Genomic DNA, 24865 nt, shown 5'->3' with positions numbered 1-24865 from the left:
TCCCAACTCTTTTTTATTTTGAGACAGAGTTTTACTAGATTGCTAAATTTCCCAGGCTGGGCTTCAACTTGTGATTCTCCTGCATCAGCATCCCAGAGTTCTGGGATTACAGGCCTATGCCACCACATCCAGCTTGTTAATGATTTTCCAAACTAAGCATAGCACAAAAGACCCCAGAGAGGAAAAAGCTGACGTATTTGACTGGCTAAAATTTAATATTCTTGTGTAGAAAATGGACCTTAAAGTTAAAAGATAAATATCAAAGTAGGAAAAACATTTTCAAGATATTTAAAATCCAAAAGGCTATTTGCTTTTATAGCATGAGCTCTTATAATTCAATAAGAAAAAATATGAACTATTCCAGAAGAAAACCTGGGCAAAGTTCATATCAGTCTTAGCATGTTTTCAAAGTTCATGCATGTTGTGACACATCAGTACCTCCTTCCTTTTTGTGGCTGAGTAAATCCATTGTATGAATATACTACTGCAACCATTGATTCTGATAGGTTAGCTTCCATTGGGTTACAAAATGCCTAGCAGATTGGTAAAGCACGTTGATTAGTGTGTCTGGGTGGTACTATATATGGTCCTTCACCTGTCCTTCTTTGGCACTGTACCCCTGCTCTACTTCCCAACTACCATAAACTAAGCATCTATGCTTTGACATGAGGTTTCTGCCTTGGAGCCTGCTGCCCATGAACTGAAACTCCAAAACCATGAGCCAAATTAAACCTCTTCTCCTTTAAGTTGTAGATGTCTTGTATCATGTCTCAGCCACAGGAAAGTGACTAACACAACTACATTTTGTTTATCCACTCATTAGTTGATGGACTTTTATATAGTTTCCATATTTTGGGTATTACAAATAATGCTATTATCATAATGCTAACTCCAAGCTTAACTTGATGATCATATGCTAACTCCAAGTTTAACTCTCTGAGTAACTTGCCAGTAACTTTCCAAAGGAATTTCATTTCTTTCTATATCTGCTAACACTTTTTAGCATTCGTTTTTCTGCTGTTGTGTCATTGTTGCTTTTTTGGCTATCCCAGCAGATGTAAAATGGAAAAAATTTACTTTTCACCTTGAACCAGGTCTCTAGTTCTCTTGTCTCATGTCTTGTGGCTGCTGTCAGTCAGTCAAGCAATTAGCCATCACTGATCAGTCGGACATATGAACCATTATCTGTGTCCTCTGCTCTCCTTGCTGCTCTCTCTGGAGGATACAAAGAAGTGAACAGGCCTGACTTTGAGGATATTCTGTCTTCATACAAACACTTAGGAGAGTCAGCAACACAGAGCTATCTATCATCAGGAACAAAAGTCCTTAATGGGACACATAGACAGCCCCGTAGGCTGTGGGCCCTGTCTTTCTCTCCAACATTGTCCCTTTCCACTCAGCTGTATTGTGTTCAATTTCTGCCTTTGCTGCTTACTGGCTGTGTGTCCTTGGGAAAAGTACTTTACCTCTCTGAACGTGATTATAATAGAATGTAGTATGTAAAGCTGCTGAGAAGATTTAATGATATGATTTATGTGTTTAGAACTTGTTTGGCATTCTCTCAATGCTAAACCTTAGTATCAACATTATAAATTAAACAATTGTTTATGTCCTTTTAAAGAAGAATGTGTGTCAGTACTGTATCCTCAGCATCTACCATAGTCCTTAGCACTAGCAGGAGTTTAAGAAACTTTGTGAGGGAATGAAGGCCAAATGGAAGCTGTAGGTCCCCCAGGAAGAGAGGCAGGATGGAGAAGACATGGCTAGTTCTGATCCACACTCAGCAAAGCGCTCCATAATTAAAAATATATATATATATATATTTATTGATTGTAGTGCTGGGGATGAACCCAGCGTCTCCCCAAGCATGCTACCACTGTAGCTACATACCCAGCCCCTAAGTATTTATTTTTAATAGGCTTTAGGTTTTATTTTGAGACAGGGTGTCTACATTTTCTGGGCTGAGCTAGAACTTGCAGTCCTCCTGCCTCAGCCTGGGATGACAAGCCACAATGCCTGGCTTAATAGACTTTATTATTTTTTTAATTCTTTTATTGATACATTTTAGGTATACAATATGTTTACATTTATCATTGGATGCTTGTACCTAGACTTTACTTTTTAGGGCAGTTTTTGGCTCACAGCAACTTTTTGGTTTTTCATTTTCAAATTTCTACTGTGGTTGTTTCTAATATTAAGAGTAATTTTTTTCAGGGTTGGGGAAATGAAACCAGGGCATCCAGCATGCTATGCAAGTAGTCTACTACTAAGCTACACCTCCATCCTTTAAAAAAAATTTCTTTTTTCAAGACAGGGTCTCACTATGTAGCCCAGGCTGGCCTTGAACTCACTTGGATCCTCCTACCTCAGCCTCCCAAGTGCAGGGATTACAGATGTGTGCCACCATGCTTGGCTATACAAAAAAAAATTGTTTTTGAGACAGGGTCTCACTGTGTAGTTCAGGCTGACTTTGGACTCACTATGTAGCCCAGGCTGGCTTCAAACTCATGGTGACCCTTTCAAGTGCTGAGATTACAGGCATGTGCCACTATACCCAGTTTATTTATTTTTTTAGCAAAACGTTTATTAGCATATTTTAGACATATATAATAACATTCATCGTAGGGAATTTGTACCAGTACATGATATATGGTGCTTCTCCTCCCCCCCCATTCCCCTTTCCTTTATGTACAAAAGCTTTGTTTCCATTTTTCCCTTTGATTTTTTTTCTTGTCCCTTCTCTCACCCCATTCCTCTTCTCATTTGAATATTTTCTTCCCATTTCCTAATGTCTATTGTATATTTTTTAAAAACTTTAAAACATTTTGAGACAGGGTCTTGAAAAGTTGTTCAGGCTAGCCTCAAACTTGCAATCCTACTGCCTCAGCTTTCCTAGTCGCTGTAATCATGTGCAGGTGCTGCCTCGCCAGTAAAGAGGGAATTTTTTTTTTTGAGACAAGGTCTTGCTCTAATTCAGGTTGGCCTTGAACTCACTATGTAGCCCAGGCTCACAGCCCAGACTCGAACAAAAGGCAATCCTCCCCGCCTCAGCCTCCCAGATGCTGGGATTATAGGCGTGTATTACCACACCCGGGAAGGGGAAATTCTTAAGAAGTATATAGGGGTAGGGAGGAGACAGCACAAAGGACCAGTTGGGGTGGGGGTGGGGGCTGTGAGAGCCATCCACGTCCTTGGTCCTCCCCGCCCCAGCTGAAAATGCAGGGGCTCGATATTTCTGAGTCAGAGACGCGCGCGTTGTCGGCTCCTCTCTAGCGGACCAGGTCGTCGCAGCTTAATCCTTTCCGGGCTTTGCGGCTCACGGCCCTCCCTTCCTAAGCAGTGATCCGTTTCCGCGTTTTCCTGGGCGCCCGGGAGGCGGTGGCGCGCACGCGCGCTGGGGTCCGGCCCGGGCGAGCGCGCGGCCGACGACTGCGGGTGAGACGCGCGTCGGTCCCCGCGGGGGTGGCGGGCCCTGGGGGTCGCGGCCGGGGTCGGGGCGGGCGAGGGCCCTGAGCGAAGGCCTCAGGGCTCCCCAGGCATGCGGGGGTCCGGGGCTGGAGCCTCAGGCCAGGAGCGTTGGGCCAGGGGCGGGCGGGGGCCTAGGTGACGCCCGGGCGGCTCCTCCTTGTCGCGAACTCTGGGCGACCTGGGATGCGCGGCCCTCCAGGCCCTGGGGCGGGGAAATGGGATCCGAAGCCCTGCCTCCTGCGAGGGCCGTTTTGAGGTCCAGGGCTGGAACCCGCGGGGTGCCTGGAGTGCCCGGCGGCTTTCGTGGTCTCCCTCCGGGTTGAGGGAGAAGGGACTTTCAGGGGTGTCGTCCTGATACAGGCCTTGTAGGGGAAGCTCTCGTTTTTGTATTTTCAAAACTTCACAGTGTCGTGAAGTGGTTGCAAAACTTCTGTTGACCCTAGCACCAGAGAGGGGAGGGAGCCTTTGATGTAATTAGCTTCCTGCAGCCCGCCTTGCCCTGGTCTTATGGGGTTGCCTACAGGCGGGCCCCACTCTGTTCACATTCTCTTTAGACAATGGAAACGAGATCCTGAGCCTTGAGGATTCATACTTGTGATTTCTATTGTTTGCCCAAACCCACCCCAACCCTGTAGGTAATGGTACTAGCTCTCAGCTTTGGTGTCTGTCCAGGTGAGATCTTTGCCAACTGTGGAGTCCTTCAACTCTCCAGTTAGCACATTTTGTAGAGATGAAAAGGAACTGTAAGCATTGTTGCCTGTGTGATGGTGGTGGTGTATCTCAAGAGCCCTCCCTGCCTGGGCAGAGGTGTGCTGTTTGATATAGATCCTCAGTATGAATGATATTAGGTCACCAAAGTCAGCATTTTAATCCAGGTTGGGAGACATTGAGAATATTTGTATTGACTTAAACTTTTCAATGCAGGTGATTAGCATGCAGATCCTCATGCTCTGACCTGCTGCCCCTCCATTGACATGGCCCACCGGGGTGGGGAAAGGGACTTCCAGACTTCAGCTCGGCGCATGGGCACCTCCCTGCTCTTCCAGCTGTCAGTGCATGAACGGGAGCTGGACCTGGTTTTTCTGGATCATAGCTATGCCAAGCCATGGAGCGCCCATCCAGATGCCAGTAGCGCCCGCCCCACCCGCATGCTCTTTGTTACTCCCCGTCGGCAGCAAGAGAATACCATGTGAGTTTGGGCTTCTTTCCTAAGGTGACCACCACCCAGGTGGGCAGTGATGAGATGGTGGGGATGAGGGAAGGTTTTCATGGGACATTGGCTAGGGAGCTTGGCTGTTTAATTCAGTCATCTCTGTGAACCAACATAAGAATATCACCCTAAGTGTGGACATCTGCCAATGGGACATCTAACAAGAGTTAGAGAAGACACACAGAGGAAAGCAGACAACTTCTTCCACTTAGGTAACAAAGAGGACGTTGAACAGGGTTAAATTGTTGAGAAAGACTAAAAAGTTGATTTTAAAGGACCATTGCACAGGATTAGACTTTTTTTTCCACCACTTCAGTGTAGTGTTCTGCTTTGTGTGACAGTGGCAACAACAGCCCTTTTATAAAGTGCATTTTTGCTTTTCTTGGCTTCAGACACAAAGGTTAGGAGGAAATTCCCAAGGCAGGGGTTAATCTGGACCCTTCTTAGGTCTAATTATATTTTCAGCAGGGCTACATTATAGAGAAAGGAAGTTTCATAGATTAACTACCTGATAGATGATACAATTATACTTGCCCTAAATAAACCAGCCTGGCAATTCTTTGGGGCTTTAAGGCATCTTGATTTCTTGTATTTCAGGATTTGTTTCTGTATTCTGTTCTGATAATCAAACCATGCTATTTGTTTGTTTTTGAGACAAGGACTCTGTAGTCTAGGCTGGCCTCAAATTCATGATCCTCTTGCCTCAACCTCCCAAGTGCTCCGATCACAGGCATGCACCACCACACCTAGCTAAAATCATGCCCTTAATTATAAACTGTGGGAGAAGAAGGTTTGTTTTGTTTTTTGGGGGTTTTTTCCTGTTAATCTGACTTAATGTTTAATCTTTCCTCAAGTACAGGTTTTAGATTTTGTTGGGGATAGTTGTTTAGTTTATATTTTGCTTCAGAGCCCCCTATTGAGTTTTAGTGAGTTAGAGGGACCATGATATATTTTAAACACATGTAGAATAGTAGTTTTCATTTCATTTCTCAATAATGTTGGTATTTTGTTGGCTTTTTTGGTTATATAAGGCACAGGATCTGCGACTTTAAGGAATAATCTAGAATCTTCTTGATGCCCCTGGCCTGAGGTATAACTAAAAACTCCTTTAAATAGAATATGAACTCTTTCTCTCTGCTATGTTAAGATTCTTGCTGATGTTGAAATGCATATGTTCATATCTCCTGACATTTTCTTAAATTGAAGTTCTATACAGTTGGTTGTTTTGATGCTTAGGAAATTGTTTTCTTATGTAAGCTTTGTCTTCATATGTGGGCCCCGAGCAGGGAATTTGGTATATTAGAGGAACTCCTTTGGACCACTGTAGCTAGACTGTGGGGGCAATAGAAGTGGGGGTGGGAGAAAGGAAGAAGTTGACCAAGGCTACCTCACCTAGGAATTTGATTCTAAGAGTGGCTAGACATCATTGAAGGATTTTAAGGTCGAGATCCAATTTATATTTTCAAAAAGTTCACTTTTTATTTTATAAAATAGATTACAGTATAGGAGTGGAATTTAGTAAAACAGGCTATTGTAGTAGCCTGCGATGATCCAGAAATCATGATGGCCTGGTTAGGGGAGGGAATAGCACAGAGAAAATGGCCTCAAGCTGTTTTATAGGTCCAGCCAACAGGACCTGCCGTGAGGAGCTAGAAGGATGGGCCAGGGTTAAGGGGAAAGGTAAAATTAGGATGACTCTTACATTTTTGGCTTGAGCAGCTGACTGGAACCGTGAGTTGGGAAAGACTGGGGAGGATAGTTTGTGTTGGTGAAACCAAGACTCGTATTTTAGCTGTTTGAGTCCAAGTGCTAGCCCAGTATTTGACTCAGAGAAGATAATCAACTTGTTACCCACCACCACATCTAGCTGCACATTTATTTCACTTCATCTCAAAATGATATAATTCTTCTAGTCATTGAGAATGGATGTAATAAGATCATCAAGCTCAAAAATTAACATGATGTGCCAGGAGTGGTGGCACATGCCTATAATCCCAGCACTTGGGAGACTGAGGCAGGAGATCACTGCGAGTTTGAGGCCAGCCGGGCTACATTGTGAGTTCAAGGCCAGCCTGCACTACCTTGTGAGATCCTGTCTCAAGAAGACAACAGCAACAACAAATGAGCATGATGTTTAGTAAATGGCCAGTAGGCCAATTTATTTGGCATCGTATTTAGGCAGCCAAGTTGGTTCGGTATACTGTACCATGAAGTGGGAGAAGAACTCTTAGGCACTAGAATTTCACTAACATCATTTTAAAATGTGAAAGATCCTTCAGAAACCCACTTATGTTTGTTTCTGTTTTAGGCTCTTTACAAAGTGAGTTAAATAGCTCAGGTGTCTACATTCCGGGTGACGTGTCTCAGGGAGTCACAGGCTTTTACAAGCATAGCATTAAGTACCAGTTGACTTGCTAATGAAAGGGAAAGTTTATATGAATAATGTAAAACTAGACCAGTGCTGTCCAGCAGAACCCTCTGCAATAATAGAAGTGTTCTAATCCTATGACATCCAATCTGGTAGCCCAGAGCCACATATGTCTGTTGAGCACTTGAAATGTGGCTAGTATGATTGAGGAACTGAATCTTAAATTCTGTTTGATTTTATTAATTCATATTTATGTCACGTATGGTGTTTAACTTCTTTCTTTGAACAGTGTGTTTTGGCAGCCAGTTATCTGCTTTTTTTTTGTTTTAAGTAGCTGTGTGTAATTTTTTATATAGACTCATTTTAAAATGTCTTTGTGTTCTACAACATGTCACCGAGAAGGTAGAGATCTAGACAAGGGGGAGAAAATTGCTTTGGACCAAAATTTTCTTGTGTATGTAATTTGCTTCTGCATTATTTAAAGCTGACTGTATTAAAGAGGCTTTTTTTGGCAGCCAGGTGATCATTAAACACCTGTCATGTGTGACGTGTGTGTGGCCTTCCTCACCTGTTACCTTCCAGTGAATCAGATGTCCCAATAGATGTGGAGACCGTCACATCAACTCCTGTACCACTCTATGACAATCAGAAGGCACGCAGTGTGATGAACGAGTGTGAACGGCATGTCATCTTTGCCAGGACTGATGCGGATGCCCCGCCTCCGCCAGAGGACTGGGAAGAGCATGTCAACAGGTAGGCAACACTGTATTAGTATAGGTCACTGTAGGGATGATAGTAACCACTCTTGATTACCTTGTGTCATCATCTTCATTGGAGCATATTCATCAGAAGTTGATTGCACTGGTAGCCATATAAGTCGGAGTGTCCTCTCAGCTCACTCTGCTGCAGGCTACTTGAGAACAGGGCTGGTGTGTCAGCCATCTCAGCACCCCTGACACTAGGACACACCACACCGGGCATATGAGAAATGTGGAGACGGGTGTGGCGGCGGGTGCCTGTAGTCCCACCCTCTTGGGAAGGAGGTGGCAGGAAGACTGCTTGAGCCCAGGAGTTCAGGGCCAGTCTGGGCAATGTGGAGCCCCCATGTCTTTTTTTTTAAAAAAGAAAGCTTGCCGGGGATTTAGCTCAGTGATTTCGCCGTCTGCTGCACAAGCACAAGGACCCGAGTTCGATCCCCGGTACCAAAAACAAAAACAAAAAAAGAAAGGTTGTGGAATAAATAAATGACTTCAATTTGATAGTTATGATTAGCACCATAACTTATGATACAATATAAGGCCTGCCCAGACTACAGAAAACATTAAATGTGCATCTGTAAGATACTGCATTTTTATGGCTTATGACTAAGAAAATAAAAATGTCTTAGAGTCACATGAAAAGCTAACAGATACTTGACTGGGTTTAACAAATAGATTTGTCGTGTTTTGTTTTGAGGGTACCCTTAACTAATTTTCCTAAGATTGCTGGCTAGCTGTGTTCCCATAACTCCTCCTGCTCCCAAGGGACCCAGCGCTCCTCTCTAGGTCGTTTGTCTGTGTTCATTTAGTGAACATTGGTTGGTCTTACTACATAACACCGTGGTGGACGTATTTGCAGACCTTGTAATTTACCTCTTCAGCAAGTATAACTGGAAGTTTTGGTGTATACTCATAGTTATGCACCCATCACCATAACCAATTTGATGAACATTTTTATCACCCCACAGAGAAACCCTCTGCCCACTAGCAGTCATCCCCATTCCCTCCTAACCCTCTAGTCTTGGGGAACCACCAGTCTGCTTTGTACCTCCACAGATTTGCCTGTTTTGGACATTTTGGATAGAATCATGCCATGTGGCCTTTGTGTCTGATTTCTGTCATGTAGCAGGATGTTTTCGAGGTTCATGAGTGCTGTAACATTTCCATTACTTCATTCTTTTTTTTTTTTTCCTTTGGTACCAGGAATCAAACTCAGGATCTTGTGTTTGCCAGGCAGGTACTGCACCTCTGAGCTACATCCTTGGCCCCCTTCATTCCTTTTTATTGTCAGATGGTATTTCATTCTGTAGATATCCCATATTTTCTTTATCCACTGATTAATTGGTGGCATTTAGGTTGTTTCCAATTTGGCTGTTGTGAATAACACTACTAGGAACATTTGTGTACATTTTTTCTTCTTTTTTTTCCTTTGTGGTGCTAGAGATTGAACCCAGGGCACCTTGAGCATGCTTAGGCAAGTGTTCTACCCCTGAACTATATCACTAGCCCCTTGTGTATAAGTTTTGTGTGTGAATCTGTGTTTTCAGTTTTGGGTACGTTCCTAGGAGTGGAATTGCTGGATCACGTGTTAACTCTCCATTTAACGTGTTTTGTTGTTTTTTTTTTTATGACAGTGTCTCATTCTGTAATTCAGGCTGGCCTTGAACCCCTGGCAATCATCCTCCTTCACCCTCCCGAGTGCTGGGATTACAGGTGTGCGGCACCATGCCCAGCTCTCTATTTAACTTTTGAGGAACTGCCAGACTGCTTTAAAAGTGGCTGCACCATTTAACATTCCTACTAGTGGTGTATGAGAATTTTAATTTTCCCATATCCTTGCCAGCACTTGTCTTTATTGTTATTATCATCACCATTGGATGGGTGTGAAGTAGCATCTCACTGTGGGTTTTAATTTGCATTTTTCCAACCTGTATGTCCTATGTCAGGTAATGTTACTCCTTACATCAGGAACTAGTAGTAGGTGGCAAACTTGCCATACTATTGGAGAATGGCACATGCCTGTAATCCCAGCATTTGGGAGGCTGAGGCAGGAGAATTGCTGCAAGTTCCAGGTCAGCCCAGACTACATAGTGAATTCAAGGCCAGTCTGAAGTACATAGCAAGACCCTGTCTCAAAAAACCAAAAAAATAAAAAAGAGCTAGCAAGGGAGGAGGGAATTTTGAGGCAGTGGGCATTTGCTTGTGAGGCCACTTGGAAGTTGGGATAGGAATGAGCCGGTGTGCTTGTGTGGGCAGAAGAGTAGCTATGGAAGGAAGAGCAACTACACCTTGGTTGAAGATCTTGTGCAGTTGCTTGGGATCTTGAATTGGAATTAGCATAGTGCCCTAAGAAAGGGAAGTGCTCTTCAGAGCCTCGGATGAAGAGGAAGCAGCTGTGAGTAGAGGTCACCTTATAGAATGTTGCTAGTTGCCCAATTTAGCAAAAAGATTTCCAATCTGGGCCGGGGATTTAGCTCAGTGATTTCTCCACCTGCTGCGCAAGTGCAAGGACCTGAGTTTGATCCCTGGTACAAAAAAAAAAAAAAAAAAGATTTCCAATCGTTACAGTCAGTAATAATATAGAATATGACAGTGGTAGTAACAAGAAGGAGCTCTTTGTTTCCTAGGGGCCAGACGTCGAGCCCACTGCTTCATATGCATTCCCTTGTTTAATCCTTCAGTGATTCTTGGAGTTGTAGCCCTCCTCCATCTCTTCTTTACAAGATGAAGAGGCCAGGGGGCCAAAGAAACTTTCATTAGGAGGCCAAAGAGGAGGGATTTGTTCAAACCGAGCAGTCTGATCTCGGGCCCCAGAGTTCTGAGTGCTGTGCCCCCTGCTGTGAGGACAGGAAAGGTGAGGAAGGCCAGTTTGAGTGATGTTTGAACAAAAGGGCTTCAGTGGTTATGCATCCCTCTGTGGTGTTGCCCACTGCCTGGTCCCACCGAGTGGGTGGGAGAACTACAGAGTTTTTTTATCAGTTCACCCATGGCTATACTTAGAGGTCCTAAGTCATGAGAGACCTAATACATAGGAACAGCAGTTTCTTAATTTCCAAGGAGAGACCCAGCTGCAGAGCACCATATACCAGGGCGACCTGGTCAGGTGTGTCTGTTCCCAGTAGAAGGTGGAGTCCATTCTGCTCTAGGAGAGGCTGGAGGGCAGGGAAACTTAGAAAGGGTCTTAGCTTCGGTCTGTCGTTCTCGTCTGCGCGACCTCCATCCTTCTGTTAGGGTGTTGCCACAGGTTGCTAGGATTCAGTTATTCTGCAGTAATCTGTTATTTCAGATGATTTGTTTTTTGTATTGTTTTGTTTTGTTTTGATTCTCCATTTTATTTTATTTTTTGGTACTGGGGATTGAACTCAGGACCTTGTGCTTGGAAGGCAGGCAGCAGAACCACTGAGCTAAATCCCCGGCCCCAGGTGATTTGTTTTTAATGTGTGATGAGCTTTCGGAGGTGCCAGTCTCTCATCAGCAGCAGGCTGAGAAATCGTCTCCTCAGGCAGCTTACTGTTGTACATGGCTAGTTTCATTACTTAGTGATCCTTACTAGCTTCAGCCTCTGAGGTCACCATTTTATGACCCTGTCCCTGAGTCTGTGGCCTGTAGAGTGTACAGTTCCCGCCTCACTGATTGTAAACATCTTGTTGCTGTCCTCTGCCTTGATCTGATTGTGAAATTGCTGCTTCCTTTCTTCCTGTATAAAGTCATGTAAAATTACAGTTTCCCACATTGAGAACTCCAAAGACTATAGGACAGTACACTGGAACACTAGATTTTTGTCCCCAGAGAGTGTAGTGATTGTTTTTTTATCTATGCAGTCAGAAACTTAATTTCTTTGTAAGGGCTCTTTTTCACCCTCTTGAATTTTTCGTGGAAACTGTCTTCGGTTAATTTTGTGTACTGTATGAAGAATAACACACTGCCCCAGTCTGACTCTGACTTTCTCTAGTAATGGCTGTTGTTTTGTGAAATGGTTTAAATCTTTCTCTGCTTGATTTACTGTCTAGATCATGGGTTGTGAAACAGACCAAATCTGGTTCATTATTTGTTTTTGTATGACCCATGAGCCATGAATAGGTTTGTTTTATGCTTTTAAGTGTTTGCAAAAAAAATTAAAAAGAGGATAACATTTAATAAGCTTGAAACTCAAGAAATTTAATTTTTTTTTTGAGACACAGGGTCTCTTTATATAGCCTAGGGTGACTTGAACTCAAAATCCTTCTGCCTCAGCCACCTGAGTGCTGGAATTACAAGCATAGGCCAGTATCCCCAGACAAATTCAAATTTCAGAATCCATAAATAAAATTTATTAGAATAATACAGCCCTGCCCACTCCTTATGTATTGCCCTTAGCTGCTTTTGCACTACAACCACAGAGTTAGATAGTTTATCAGAAGATTCCTTGGCCCACAAGCCCTAATGTATTTCCTTTCTCGGCTCTTACAGAAGCTACCAGACTGGAGCTGGGCGTGGTGGAAGATGCCTTTGGTTCTAGTTCTTGGGGGCCCTGTGGTGGGAGGATTGCTGGAGCCCAGGAGTTTGAGACCAGCCTGGGCAACGTAACAAGACTCGCATCTCAAAAAAAGAAAACTGTTTTAGCTGACTGGGTCTGGCTCGTGTCCTTGTGTCTATGTGCCATTCTGTGACTTGGAGGACCTTTGAAACTATTTGCATTTGCTGCCATAGTGATGTGGTCCTGATGATGCTGGGCCAGCTTTTTTTTTTTTCCTTCTCTTTCTCTAGGTACTGTGTTTGTCCAATGGCAGATTTCATTAAATGCACAACTTTCATTAAATGCACAATGAAAGATACCCTTACACATGATACCTCTCAGCGTTTGCTCACATGAATTTTGAGGCACTTCCAGTATTTTAGTGAAAGAATCTAGTGTTGGAAAGGAAGCTGTCTTATCTTAGTAATCAGAACTTCTGAATTCCAGCCAAGAAAAACCCATTGTCCTTTTCTGAACTTTCTCTGATTATGCATCTCAATATTATAGTTATCTATGTAGAAATCTTAGGTTGGGGCTGGGGATTTAGCTCAGTGGTTCCGCCGCCTGCGCCGCCTGCCTCGCAAGCGCAAGGACCCAAGTTCAATCCCTGGTACCACAAAAAAAAAAAAAGAAAGAAAGAAATCTTAGGTTGGGTATTTGAAATTCTGTGCTCAAGATCTTTGAGTTATTTTCTCTCCCCGCCTGGCCCCTTACCCGCTTTATTTTCTCTTCCTTTCTTAGTAGTTTGACAATCTATTGAGTTTCTCTGATGTTCTTTGTTTCTCCCTGTTGGGCTTTCAGTTTGAAAGAAAGGAATCTTTTAGACATTTTAATGTTGAATTATTCTCCTCTGAAACAGTACCAGAAAAATACTGATAACCAGATTTTTCTAGGACCAGTGTGCCCTTTTGGGTGCCTTGAATAGGATGAGTCAGAGGTCAGCATATCATTCAGGTTCAGTCAGAGCGTAGAAAACAAAAGATTATCTGAGCTCATCTCAGAAATGAAGAAAAGGCATTTTTGCACTCATGAAAATTGAGCAGATGGGGTGAGGGGAGTTGACTCACCACAGTTCCCAGCAGCTCGTTGACTGTTTAGACTTGCATTTAAAATTCTGTCTCCTGTTTTTAAGTTTTTCCCTAATTATAACTTTTGCATGCTCTTTATCTTAATCTTGGGTTAGATCATTTTTTTCTGCCCACCTAATTTTCCAGCCTCCCACGAAGCTGACAAAGTATAGAGAACATGTTTCAATTCTTGGGATCACTTTGTTATATATCTAGCAACAATCCTAAGAACTTTTTTGGGGACTTTAGACTTTAAACATTACGGTTTTAAATTTAATTTCAGCTGTTGTTGGTGTATGGTGGTGATTTTAAAATAGCTTTCTAACTCTCCTCCCCTTCGTCACATCATTTTCCTTGCTGTCATCATTTTGAGTTTCAGAATAAGTACAGAGTAAGAAAAACAAATAGGGAAGATATCCCGTTATATAATAAAGACCAAGATAATTTTGGAAATGCTGTTGGTCCTTTATAAATCACTTATGCCTCGTTCTCTGTTCTTGGAGCTAAGGTTTGTAATATTAATAGCTTTTGAGAAAATTCCAGAGATTGTTGACTATAAGGAAATTGTATTCATTGCTTAACCTAGTTGGTTATGAACGAACATTATTTTTTTATTTTTTTATTTTTTTTTTTGCTACTGGAGATCGAACTCAGGTCCTTGCGCTTGTGCAGCAGGAGGTGGAACCACTGAGCTAACTCCCCAGCCCCTGAAAAAGCATTATTACTAGAGTAAGGCTGCAATGGAATTCTACTTTCATGATACCACAGGTTCCTTAGCATCATTTTCACAGTTGAAACACAGATAGCTTTTGGTCTTTCATCTCCATTTCATGAAATTTATTCTACAGAAGTAGAATATGCCTTAGCATGTAAAGGTAGGTGTGTGTGTGGGGGGGGATCACTGCAATGATAGGAGAAATAAATGAATAGTAGTAAAGTTGGCCATGGTGGTGTGTGCCTGTAGTCCCAGCTACTTGACTCCAGGAGTCTAAGACCAACCTAGGCAACATGGTGAGTCCCCAAAGAGCAAACAAAATAAATAGCAATAAAAGAAACATAAACTAAATGTCCCAAAATGGAATAGAACCTAACCAGCCATTAAAAACAAAGAAGTGTTAATATGGAGAGAGAGAGACCCGTTGTTGTCCAGAGAGCTTCTTCACACTCTGTGTACATCTTGTCTCTTCCCACCTCCACCCAATCCTCACATCCCCCAAGAGGCACCATGCAGAAGAGATGCTGTTCTTGTGAGTGTGCTGTGCACTTAAGTGTGGGAGGAAGAAGAGATTATAAAGCAGTGGGCCAGAGCTGCTGGTCTCAGCAAGCCCTCCGGGGGTCTCGGCAATCGTGATTCCCAGCACAGAGTGAAGCTTTCACTCCCCACCTGCCAAGTCCAGGATCTCTGAATAAGGACCACAGCCAAAATAGACTGGAATCTGGTGAAGTAACAAGGATTAAGCCTGGTGATGTAGGGGAAAAGAAGAGAAAGGATAATCCCTGGAAACAAGACTGCTTCTAGCACTCCTACAAGATTGTAAAAGAGCAGCTTTAGCAGAGTGTAGTGGTGCTTGACTGTAGTCCCAGCACTCGCGGAGGCTGAGGCAGGAGGACTGCAAGTTCAAGCTCAGCTGGTCAACTTACCAACTTAGTGAGACCCTGCCTCTCAGAACAAAAAATTAAAAACGAACTGGGATGAAAGGCTCTGGTTCAATCCCAATACTGCCAGAAAGGGGTGGGAAGGGAAGTGTGAGCAGCTTTGGAGGTTAAGAAGAGATTTAGCTGAAACAAGGGAAACTTTGACGATAAATAGAAAGTACTTGTGAAGAACTACCAGGCTCTCTTTTTTTTGTTTTTTGTTTGTTTGTTTTGCTTATTAAGACAGGGTCTCACTGTGTAGTTCAGGCTGATCTTATACTCACTAAGTAGCCCAGGCTGCCCTTGAATTCATGGCAGTCCTCCTGCCTCAGCCTCCAAGTGCTGGGATTATAGGCGTGAGCCGCCACACCTGGCCACCAGGCTTTGTAATGGTGGATTTCAGCCTCAGTTGTATCAGTGGCCATGGCTGACCTGGATTTTTAAGGAACTTAGTGGTCATCTAGTCCATGTCCAATTCGTAGCCAAGGAGACTCAGCAAGCGTACAGCCAGCCCCTTGCTGCAGAGCTGGGGAGAATCTTGGCTCCTGGTTAGGGTTCTGTGGTAAGTTAGAAAAGTAGTGTTGGGAGTGGGGATTTGATTTTACAGAAGGAAAAGGACTTGTACTATTATTTTCTTCCCTGTTAGTGGAGATCTGCTTGCTCCAGGGACACAGGTAGTTGTACAGAATGAAGTACAGAGGATACTTTGTCCACATCTGTGTGTTCACTGGAACATGACACTGCTCCTGCACCCGTGGCCTGTAGAAATAGGTGTATTGTGGTGTGGGCTGTGAGGGAAGGGTGTAGTCTGTTATGAAGTATGAGAAACTGACTATGGACATCCTTGCAAGCAACTTTCCTGAAATTTGACCACCTTGGTATGGTGACCACCAAGCATAAATCATATTGGTGGTGCACACCCGTAATCCCAGACACTTGGGAGGAGGATCAGAAGGGTAGCTTTCTAAGAACTGTCTCAAAAATGAAAAAGGCTGGAGATGTATCATTATCAGCAGTAGACCACTTGCCTAAAATGTATAAGGCCCTGAATTCAGTCCATAGTACCACAAGAAAACAGCCACGTTTCTGTGTTCCTCTCTGTTGCTTAGTACCCATGTGCTTAGTAAGGTTTGGGATGTGAAAGGTTGAGTCTGGACCCAGCTGTTTATAGAACTTAGAATGCAGTGTGCACACAATTCATCACTTACTATTCAGCAGATGTTTAACTTGCCACTGTGCCAGGTTCTGCTTTATGTGCTGGAGAAGTAGTACTTAAAACGATGAGAGTCCCAGCGTCATGGCCTTTACATTTTAGTGGAGGGATACAAACTAAAGGAATGAGTGGATAGAGCCAGAGGGTGAGGGTGGGACACTGCAGCAGAAGGTAGGGTAGGAGAGGAGGGAGGGAGCCGACCTTTCAACTGGGGAATGCATGGAAAGGGCCCAATCTACAGGACCCTGGCTGATGTGTATGGGAGTTGGGCACCGAGTGACAGGAGCAGAGTGAGTGAGGGGCAAGCATAGATGATGGGGACTGTCGGCGAGGGGTCCACACAGCCCATCAAGGCCCGGAGGAGGGATGAGCAGCAGGTGATGTGACTGGGCCTTGATTGATTTCCCACTGATTTTCTCAGTTGACATTCCAAAGGTCTAATTTTCTATCAACAGAATATCGAAGCTCTGTTAACTTTTTTTTTTTTTTTTTTTTGGTACCAGGGATTGAACTCGGAACATTGCGCTTGCAAGGCAGGTGGCATAACCACTGAGCTAAATCCCCGGCCCCTAAGTCTCTGTTAACTTGCACCCTCAAAACACAGTACTTTTAAATTGAATTTTTATCTGATGCATAAAAGTAGTGTTTATTTTAATTTACATTTGTTTAATTTTGAAGTGAGGTTGACTATGCTTTCCTATGACCTGCCTTTTTATGTTCTTTGCCCTTTGAACATTTTATCTCTCTTATTAGTTTTCTAAAACCTGTTTCTGTTTTAGTGCAATGCAGTTATTTTCCCACTGTTTCAACTTTCTTTATGATATATTCTTTTGACAAAGGTTTGAAATGTTTATGTAGTTAAATTACGTATTCCTCTTACGTTCTTCAGGTCTGGGATGACCCCTAGAAAGGCCTGTTCTAAGACAGATAGGTACATAGGTAGGTAGGTAGAGTGATAGCATTATTTTTTCCTATAACTTTGGTAGTTTTTGTTTGTTTGTTTTAGTATTTATTCCATCTGAAATTTATTTTGGTGTAAAGAGTGATGTGTAGGGAGCCAGATTTTCCTTTTCCAGTTGACTGGTGGTTGTCTCAGGCCTGCTTATCCCTACTGACATGAGGTGCTACCTTGATCTAACTCATTTGGTCTAGCACCCATTTGTATTTTTAAAAATAATCTAATCACCAGCTTTTTTTTTAATGGCAAAGAGAATTGGTAAACCTGTATTAAGTTGAGTGTTTTCTGTTGCCTTTGTATCTTTAGGAAGATTATATCCAAGTTAGAGTATTAGAGTTATGACGAGTTCTGGGAAAGGGGAAAGTTGATGAGACCCATGCTGTTGCTGGGTGCAATGACCTAGGTGAGGACAGTTTAGAGCTCTAATTGCAGCTTAAAGCTGAGTAGGTGAAGGACACAAAGCTGTCAGTAAACAAGGTAGATGTGTATGCTGGTGTTGTATGCTGGGATAATAAAATGTTAGCTGACACGGAACACAGAAATTTGCTAACTGACAGAGAAACAATTTTAGAAAATTTTGGAAAAGGTAGAGAGATTAGTGGGGGTTGGAATATCGGGGCTCAGAAGAATACTTCATTAGCTGTATTTCTACTGTATTTTTGTCTTGAATCTAGGTTTTAGTCCATTAAAATCCTTGTGATTCTGGGCCCCTTTATATGAAATAGAAAACTTAGGAAATTCAAATATGTCTGTGCAGTTGCTAATAAGATTATTTTAGCTGCTACATAAATAATCCTGCTAGCACTAAACTACTTCATTCACAGCAGGTCTTGACTTGTAGTGTATATGTTTAACACAACCTTATGCCGCCCTGACTCATTGGCACGATTGGGACCAGAATCTAGGTCTCACATTTGAGCTCAGTGGTCTTAGACTAAGCGGACCCAAGTTATACTCTTTCATAATGGAAACTTGTACAGTGTACATACATGGGACACGTCCCCAGGGTTTGACCTTAATTCCTCAGAGTTTCCATTATAGGACTGGCTGGACAATGGCCCAGAACAAGCTATTCAACAAGATCCTCAAAGCCCTGCAGTCTGACCGGCTTGCCCGCTTGGCCAATGAAGGGGTAAGACTCCAGAATCTGCCCGTGTGGGCTCTTCCTCATCCAGCCTCAGCGGCTGACTGATTTATGCCCCCCATGGGGAACTTTTTTGTTCCTTCCCTTTGCTCCTTGCAGGCTTGTAATGAGCCAGTGCTGCGTCGTGTTGCCGTGGACAAGTGTGCAAGGAGGGTGCGGCAGGCGCTGGCAAGTGTGAGCTGGGACACCAAGCTGACCCAGTGGCTGCACACCACCCTCGTGGAGACCCTGAGTCTGCCCATGCTGGCTGCCTACCTGGATGCTCTGCAGACGCTGAAAGGGAAGGTAAGGCTGTGCTTGGCAGGTAGCCAGCCTCTCCTGTGGGTTTGGGTAAGGTCGTTACCTGGTCAGCTGGGAGGGCAGGGCCGAAGCTTAACAAATTTGCCATGAAGATAGGAGACAGTGGGATTTTGTGTTTGCACCTGGCATCGGTGTCTTCAGCCCTGTCAGCCAGCATGAGGCCTGAATGACAGAGTACATGCTTACCCTCTGCAGCCTTGCAGCTTGTCATGGTTTGAATCTTTGAGAGCTTGAAATGTCATGGAGGAGATAAAGGGTTCACCAGAGCGGAGCGCCACATGGAGGGCCAGGAGGGCCAGGTGATTACAGAGCCAGACAGTGCTGAGTGTGGAGCCTTAGGTAGCAATGCTTGGACAGCAGTACTTACTATAGATGTGTCATGACACACCCCTGCTTGCTGACTTAGACAGCACTGCACAGGGCTGAAGTAGTTTTCTTGGAGATGCCGGCTTTTGTGAGGTCACTGACCATGTTGGGCTGTCTTCAGTGTAGTGGAGAGCAGGCTCCGGAGACAGATCTATCACCTGGCCTGCTCACCCTGCTTCTGGCCTGTGGTGTACATGCAGAAGAGTGGCTGGGTGGCCAGGAATTTAGCTTGGTGGTTCCAGAGCCTCGAAAGCTTAAGGTCCTGAATTTGATCCCTGTTACCAAAAGAAGAGTGGCTGGGTTTCCTCATCTCCTAAGTGGCGCCTGATAACAACACCCATGTACAATTCCTGGGAGGATGGAAAGGGCGAATCGAAGTAGAGTGCTTGGCACAAAATGTAGTGCAGAATAAGCCTGTAGTAACTGTTAGGGATATTTAAACGGTATCCTCATAGGTTCTTGAAATGTGGATGTGTTTTGCTCCAATACAAAAAAGGCCTCAGGCAACTTGAAGTAATTTAATTCCTGACTTTTTTAAACTTTTCTTTCCTTTCCTTTCCTTTCCTTTTTCCTTTCCTTTCCTTTCCTTTCCTTTCCTTTCCTTTTCCTTTCTTTTCCTTCCCTATGCTAGGGATTGAACCCAGGGCCTGCCAGACAAATGCTAATCCCCAGTGTGTCTGTCCTCTCACCGCCCACAGTTTTTCTTTCTGTTGCAGGTTGCTGGCCCATCTGGCTGCTATAAGTTGCCTCTCTCTAGCTGTATCTCCAAAACTTTCAGACTTTTATTTCTTAACCTGTTTTTAAGTTGCAGGATGATGTGTTTGCTAAAAAGCTGAAGTCTCGGGATGGGGATTTAGCTCAGTGGTTCCGCTGCCTGCCTTGCAAGCGCAAGGTCCCGAGTTCGATCTCCAGTACCAAAAAAAAAAAGTAAAACAAAAAACAAAAATACCCTGCAAAAGCTGAAATCTCCTTTAGTGCTGAAATAAAACTCAGGACTAGATATGTTAATGATGTATGTGATAGGGAGTTTGACCTTCCATTTTTTCATTCAGCTAATATTTATTTTTTGCTAACAATGCATCAGGCCCAGGGGTGAATAAAACAATAGTTCCTGCTCTGCTGGAGCTCATTTTCCAGTAGAGAGTGAGAACAGATGAGAAGAGCACCCCAGAGTTCCCCACAGCAAGGACCCCAGCCTGGGAGTGAGTGGTGGGCAGGCTTGGGCACAGGCAAGGTGGTGTGGGAACATGGCGAGCCCTCGGCAGAGAACAATGGACTGTGAGTGTTGGGAGCATCTGTATATCTGCTCTCCATGTCACTATCCCTGCACTAATGGCACAGCCTTGGTGCACCTGTTCTAGGGAGTGATTGGTGCCCCCAACTCTCAGGTGGCTCTGCCTCCCTTGCTGTGGCCAGCAGGATTAGGATGTGGTAAAGACAATCTGCACTGCTTTATCATGTAAATTATGGCTGGGTGTGTCTCCTGTGAATGAGGTAGCATCTGCCATTTGCAAGACAGGCACCTTTGGGGACTCCACAGGTATGCACAGTGCGGGCTGTGTGGCCTTGCTCTTGGACTACAGAACAGGCCAGCTGGAATGGAGTGCGTTCCACTGGGCTCCTTCACCTGAGTTTAGACCAGGGTGCTGTCCACTCTGTGCTGTGCTTTCCACATGGTTACTCTGACACTGAAACTATTTAGAGTCACAGCAGATGCTTTGGTTTTTCCCAAAGGGTATGGATGATTATATAGTTATTTTGCTTTTTTTTTTTTTTTTTTTTAAGACAGAGTCTTGCTTTGTAGTTCAGACTGGCCCTGAACTCACTATGTAGCCCAGGCTAGCCTTGAACTCGTGATGATTCTCCTGCCTCAGGCTCCAAAGTGCTAGGAGTACAGGCATGCGCCACCGTATCCAGCACACTATCCCCCCCCCCCCACTTGCCAGGCAGGTGCAGTGCCACTGAGCTATATCCCTGGCCCCTATTCTGCTTTTAAAGTACCTGCTGGATGTTATATGTAGCAGGATGGGATCATGCCCTTGGTCCAGCTGCTTTCACCATGAGCTTCATTACAAGCACATCCAGCTCTGAATTGTATGTTGAAAGTGAATATAGTACTGGAAAGGCCAGCACCAAGCACCAAGAGGAAAAGTCAGTTATTGAATGGGCTGAGGATATAGCTCAGTGGCATTATGCCTGCCTCGAAAGCTCAAGGTCGTGAGTTTGATCCCTGGAACCAAAAAAAAAAAAAAAAATCAGTTATTGATTAATCTATGTTGACAGAAAGTGAGTTTCAAGGCTTTTTGGTTTCATATGCATTCTCAGCTGCCAGATAAAGGTTTTTAAGTCAATTCTCAGTTTCACAGTCTTAAAAGTATTGAAGGACTCACACGTAGGGAGTTACAGAGAATGCCCAGGTTGTGGTAGAGATCATTTGCAGTTTGGCTGTAGCCTTTGCTATCAGCTTTACCTCCTGCTTCCTTGCTCAAATCTTCAACTTCAGTCTGCCTGTGCCTGGAATAAGCCTCAGACACTGTCATCTCTTGCTTGTCTCTCTCATCTGCTGTTGGCATCCTGCCTGTTCTAAAGAGTCCTTTGTCTTTAGATGAGAATTGCCTGGTAGCCTCCCCTTCTCTGTTGGATGGTTCATCAGCAGTCGGGGGGGCTTCTGTTTCTCCCATGTTAACTTGTGTGTTTGTCTTCTTTGTTCCTTGTAGATGCAATTCCTTTGGTGCCTTGTGACAGCAGCTGTTGCATTGACACTCATTTCCTGAGTTAACCGAGACAGTCTCATGGTTATAATTCCTTAATTTCTCATATGGAAATATTTTTTAGGCCCCCCTCTCCCCCCTTTGTGGTGCTACACATTGAACCTAGTTGAACTGAGGGTCTTGGGCATGCTAGGCAAGCACTCTACCACTAAGCTACACCCCCAGCCCCCTAGTCTTTTTTAAATTAGGAAGAACTTACCTGCTGATAACTTTGAAGTTTTACCTTTTCTTTCCCTTTGGTCTTTTGTGGGTGGTATAGAATTCACAGAAGTATTTCTTTGTAGTGTAAACATCAGCATATCTGAAACCTATATTTATATATCTATAAGGTCACATTTTGAGGAATAGTAACAAAACCAGGATATAGTATAAATCAGTATTCATAGTACAGTAGGATATATGTTTTAGACACAACAGGTATGTGAACATGCTACAGCTTGAAGGCTCTATTCTAGAAGAAAATGCAGATTTTTAAAATTTATAAAATCAACTGATGTTCATTGAGAAATCTATAGAAGAAAAAGTCATCCAGCTGGGGATTTAGCTCAGTGGTTCCACCGCCTGTCTTGAAAGCGCAAGGCCCCAAGTTCAATCCCTGGTACCAAAAAAAAAAAAGTCACCCATAATTTCATAGAGACCATTATATAAACATTTTTGCATAGTGTCTTCTAGCCTTTTTTCTGATTGCAGATAAAATTTTTCTGTTCTGTTTTAACTTTTTTTTTTTTATTAGAACCTTTTATTCACCCAAAGCATTTACTACTTGGGAATACAAAAAGATTGTCAAGATGAGCCCAGTATTGGACAGAACACTACTTAAACACAGATACAAAACCATGATAAATATAACCTAAGAAGGTAGCAACAGAGTATGTTACACATAGAATATAAACAAAACAGACTTGAGGCATGCCATAGTGAGGATTCTCTTTGAATGACAAAGCCTAAGGCTGTTTATAATTCACTTATTAGTCCCCTTAACAAGAAAGGGTCTAGGGGGCCAGGGATCTAGCTCAGTGGTTCTGGCACCTAGCGCAAGGTCCCGAGTTCAATCCTGGGTACCAAAAAACAAACAAACAAAGCATGTCTAGGGAAACTAGCCTAGGTCTCATTCCAAACCCACTGCTTTTCTGTCTTCTGACCGGGTGAGGACAGTGCATGTACTGTACTTCTGATGGAGAGCAACAAGGCATTATCTCTGAAGTGGGGGACTGGAACTTCACCAGACACCAAACTTGCCAGCACTTTGTTCTAGGATTTCCTAGCCTCCAGAACTGCAAACATTTAAGCTTCTATTGTTGGAGAGATTAAATAAAAGGGGGTGGGTTGTGGTATTGTGTTGTGAACATGCACCAACTTCCCACGAGGACTGTGATCATTATGTACTACAAAAACATGTTCTTCATTATGTACTACAAAAACATGTTCTAATAATAAATTAAACAAAATCTCTAGTGTTTACATATTTTCCAAGTGTTTCAAGAAATGGTCAAAGCAATTCAGAACTAGAACATACATAAGGGTGCTTTATACAATTTATTTAACTGAAATGCCATATACTGACTTCCATTTATTTTGATACATTTTGTCCCCAAGGTGATTTAGAGGATCTTCAAGCCAATATAAATATTTCATAAATATTTGGCCATTTGGGTATATATCTGCACAATACCTCACATCTTTCAGCAAGAAAAACACTGAAGAGTAAAGACCTGACACATTTAACTGGGTATAATGAGAATCTGCTCCAAATGTTTGTTTCTCTGAGGTAAAGGCACCACACACCTGTTTAGTTAAGAAAACCATCCTTACAACACAGGATGATTTTTTATTTTTAAGTAGGGCTTAGGGCATTCAGGCACTAATTAGGTGCTGCGTGGCAGAGCTACATCCCCAGCTTATGCCATGAATTTTTAGGGAATAGTTTCCAACAACTCAGGCTCCTTCCCATTGGTTCTCACAAAGTGTGCTTCTCTGGGTGGGGCAGGCTGGCGCTTCAGTTGAACCCAGGTACCTTTCTCTTTGACTTCCTTCTTTTTCTGATCATTTTCCTTGACTCATTTCAGGAAACTATCTCGAATCCTCTTGGCAAGTATCTTGCCCTTAACTTGCTTGTTTACAACAATGCCAACAGCATGCTGGGTAACATTGTAGACTCTTCCAGTTTTGCCATGGTAACATTTGTGTGGCATTCCTTTTTGAACAGTACCCATTCCCTTGATGTCTACAATATCACCCTTTTTGTAGATTTGCATGTATGTGGCCAAAGGAACAACCCCATGTTTTCTAAAAGGCCTAGAGAACATATACCGGGTTCCCCTCTTTCCCTTTGTGTTCGTCATTTTGGCAAATTACTGGAAGATGGCGGTTCTGGCCGAAAGCTATTTTAACATTTATTAAACATTTCTCTTTTTTTGAGACAGGGACTCACTATGTAGTCCAGACTGGCCTTGAATTGGCTGTGTAGCCAAGGATGACTTTGAACTCATGGTGATCCTCCTGCCTCAGCCTCCCAAGTGCTAGGATTACAAGCATGCACCACCACACCCAGCTAAAATTATTTCTATGTGTTATGCAAATTCTTATAGATATTTGAAGATATCCAATAAGATGGATAATTTACTTAATCACTCCCTTAACGTGTACATTCAGATTGTTTCTAATTTTTTTATTATTACTGCCAGTGAATTTGTCTGTGCATAACTTTCCTCACCCTTGTGCATGTATTTCTGACATTTTCTTAGGGAAGGTTCTTAAAAGTGGAATTGTTTGGATAGGAAGGGAATAAGCTTACCTCCCTGCCACCTGTCACCAGATTCCACCTCTGCTCCTTGGGAGGCTGTGGGAGGCCTGGTGGAGCCTGTCGTCTTGGTTACTGCTGGAGCATGGCCCAGAAGCATCTGTCTTCTCCCCTCTAGATCCCGACCTTGATTGACCGGATGCTCGTGTCCTCCAACACAAAGACTGGGGCTGCAGGTGCAGAGGCCTTGTCTCTCCTCCTAAAGAGGCCGTGGGACCCTGCTGTGGGTGTCCTTTCTCATAACAAACCAGTAAGTTGGATGGCTTGGTGTTAATGGTGACACATGAGATGGTTACACTCAAGTTTGGAACC

The 24865-nt window shown here is 43.5% G+C and overlaps 1 protein-coding gene and 1 pseudogene across 6 annotated transcripts in view; one reads left to right on the top strand and one right to left on the bottom strand.

Moving 5' to 3' along the window:
- The first annotated feature begins 3341 nt into the window (after window positions 1-3341).
- The window catches only part of Kansl3 (KAT8 regulatory NSL complex subunit 3), a 39691-nt gene continuing 18167 nt past the window's right edge, over window positions 3342-24865 (top strand). For 2 of the 6 annotated variants that reach the window (XM_013072119.3, XM_004844368.4), the window contains exons 1-6: window positions 3342-3435; window positions 4393-4657; window positions 7629-7799; window positions 18214-18304; window positions 18416-18601; window positions 24672-24803. In XM_013072119.3, the coding sequence (XP_012927573.1) occupies window positions 4443-4657; window positions 7629-7799; window positions 18214-18304; window positions 18416-18601; window positions 24672-24803 (795 nt within the window). In that variant the 5' untranslated portion in view covers window positions 3342-3435; window positions 4393-4442. Of the gene's footprint in view, window positions 3436-3960; window positions 4276-4392; window positions 4658-7628; window positions 7800-18213; window positions 18305-18415; window positions 18602-24671; window positions 24804-24865 lie in introns of those variants that run through there. The other 4 variants (XM_021258017.2, XM_004844369.4, XM_087203109.1 and 1 more) reach the window with 4 other exon arrangements.
- LOC110349052 (large ribosomal subunit protein eL21 pseudogene) lies at window positions 23652-24115 on the bottom strand (annotated as a pseudogene).

This window comes from Heterocephalus glaber, unplaced genomic scaffold (genome assembly GCF_053883595.1).
Source record: "Heterocephalus glaber isolate CG9 unplaced genomic scaffold, H.glaber_assembly_v1.0 deba00000470, whole genome shotgun sequence".
Classification (NCBI taxonomy): domain Eukaryota; kingdom Metazoa; phylum Chordata; class Mammalia; order Rodentia; family Bathyergidae; genus Heterocephalus; species Heterocephalus glaber.
Note: the sequence above shows the minus strand (reverse complement) of the source record. Positions and strands in the feature narration are given on the sequence as shown.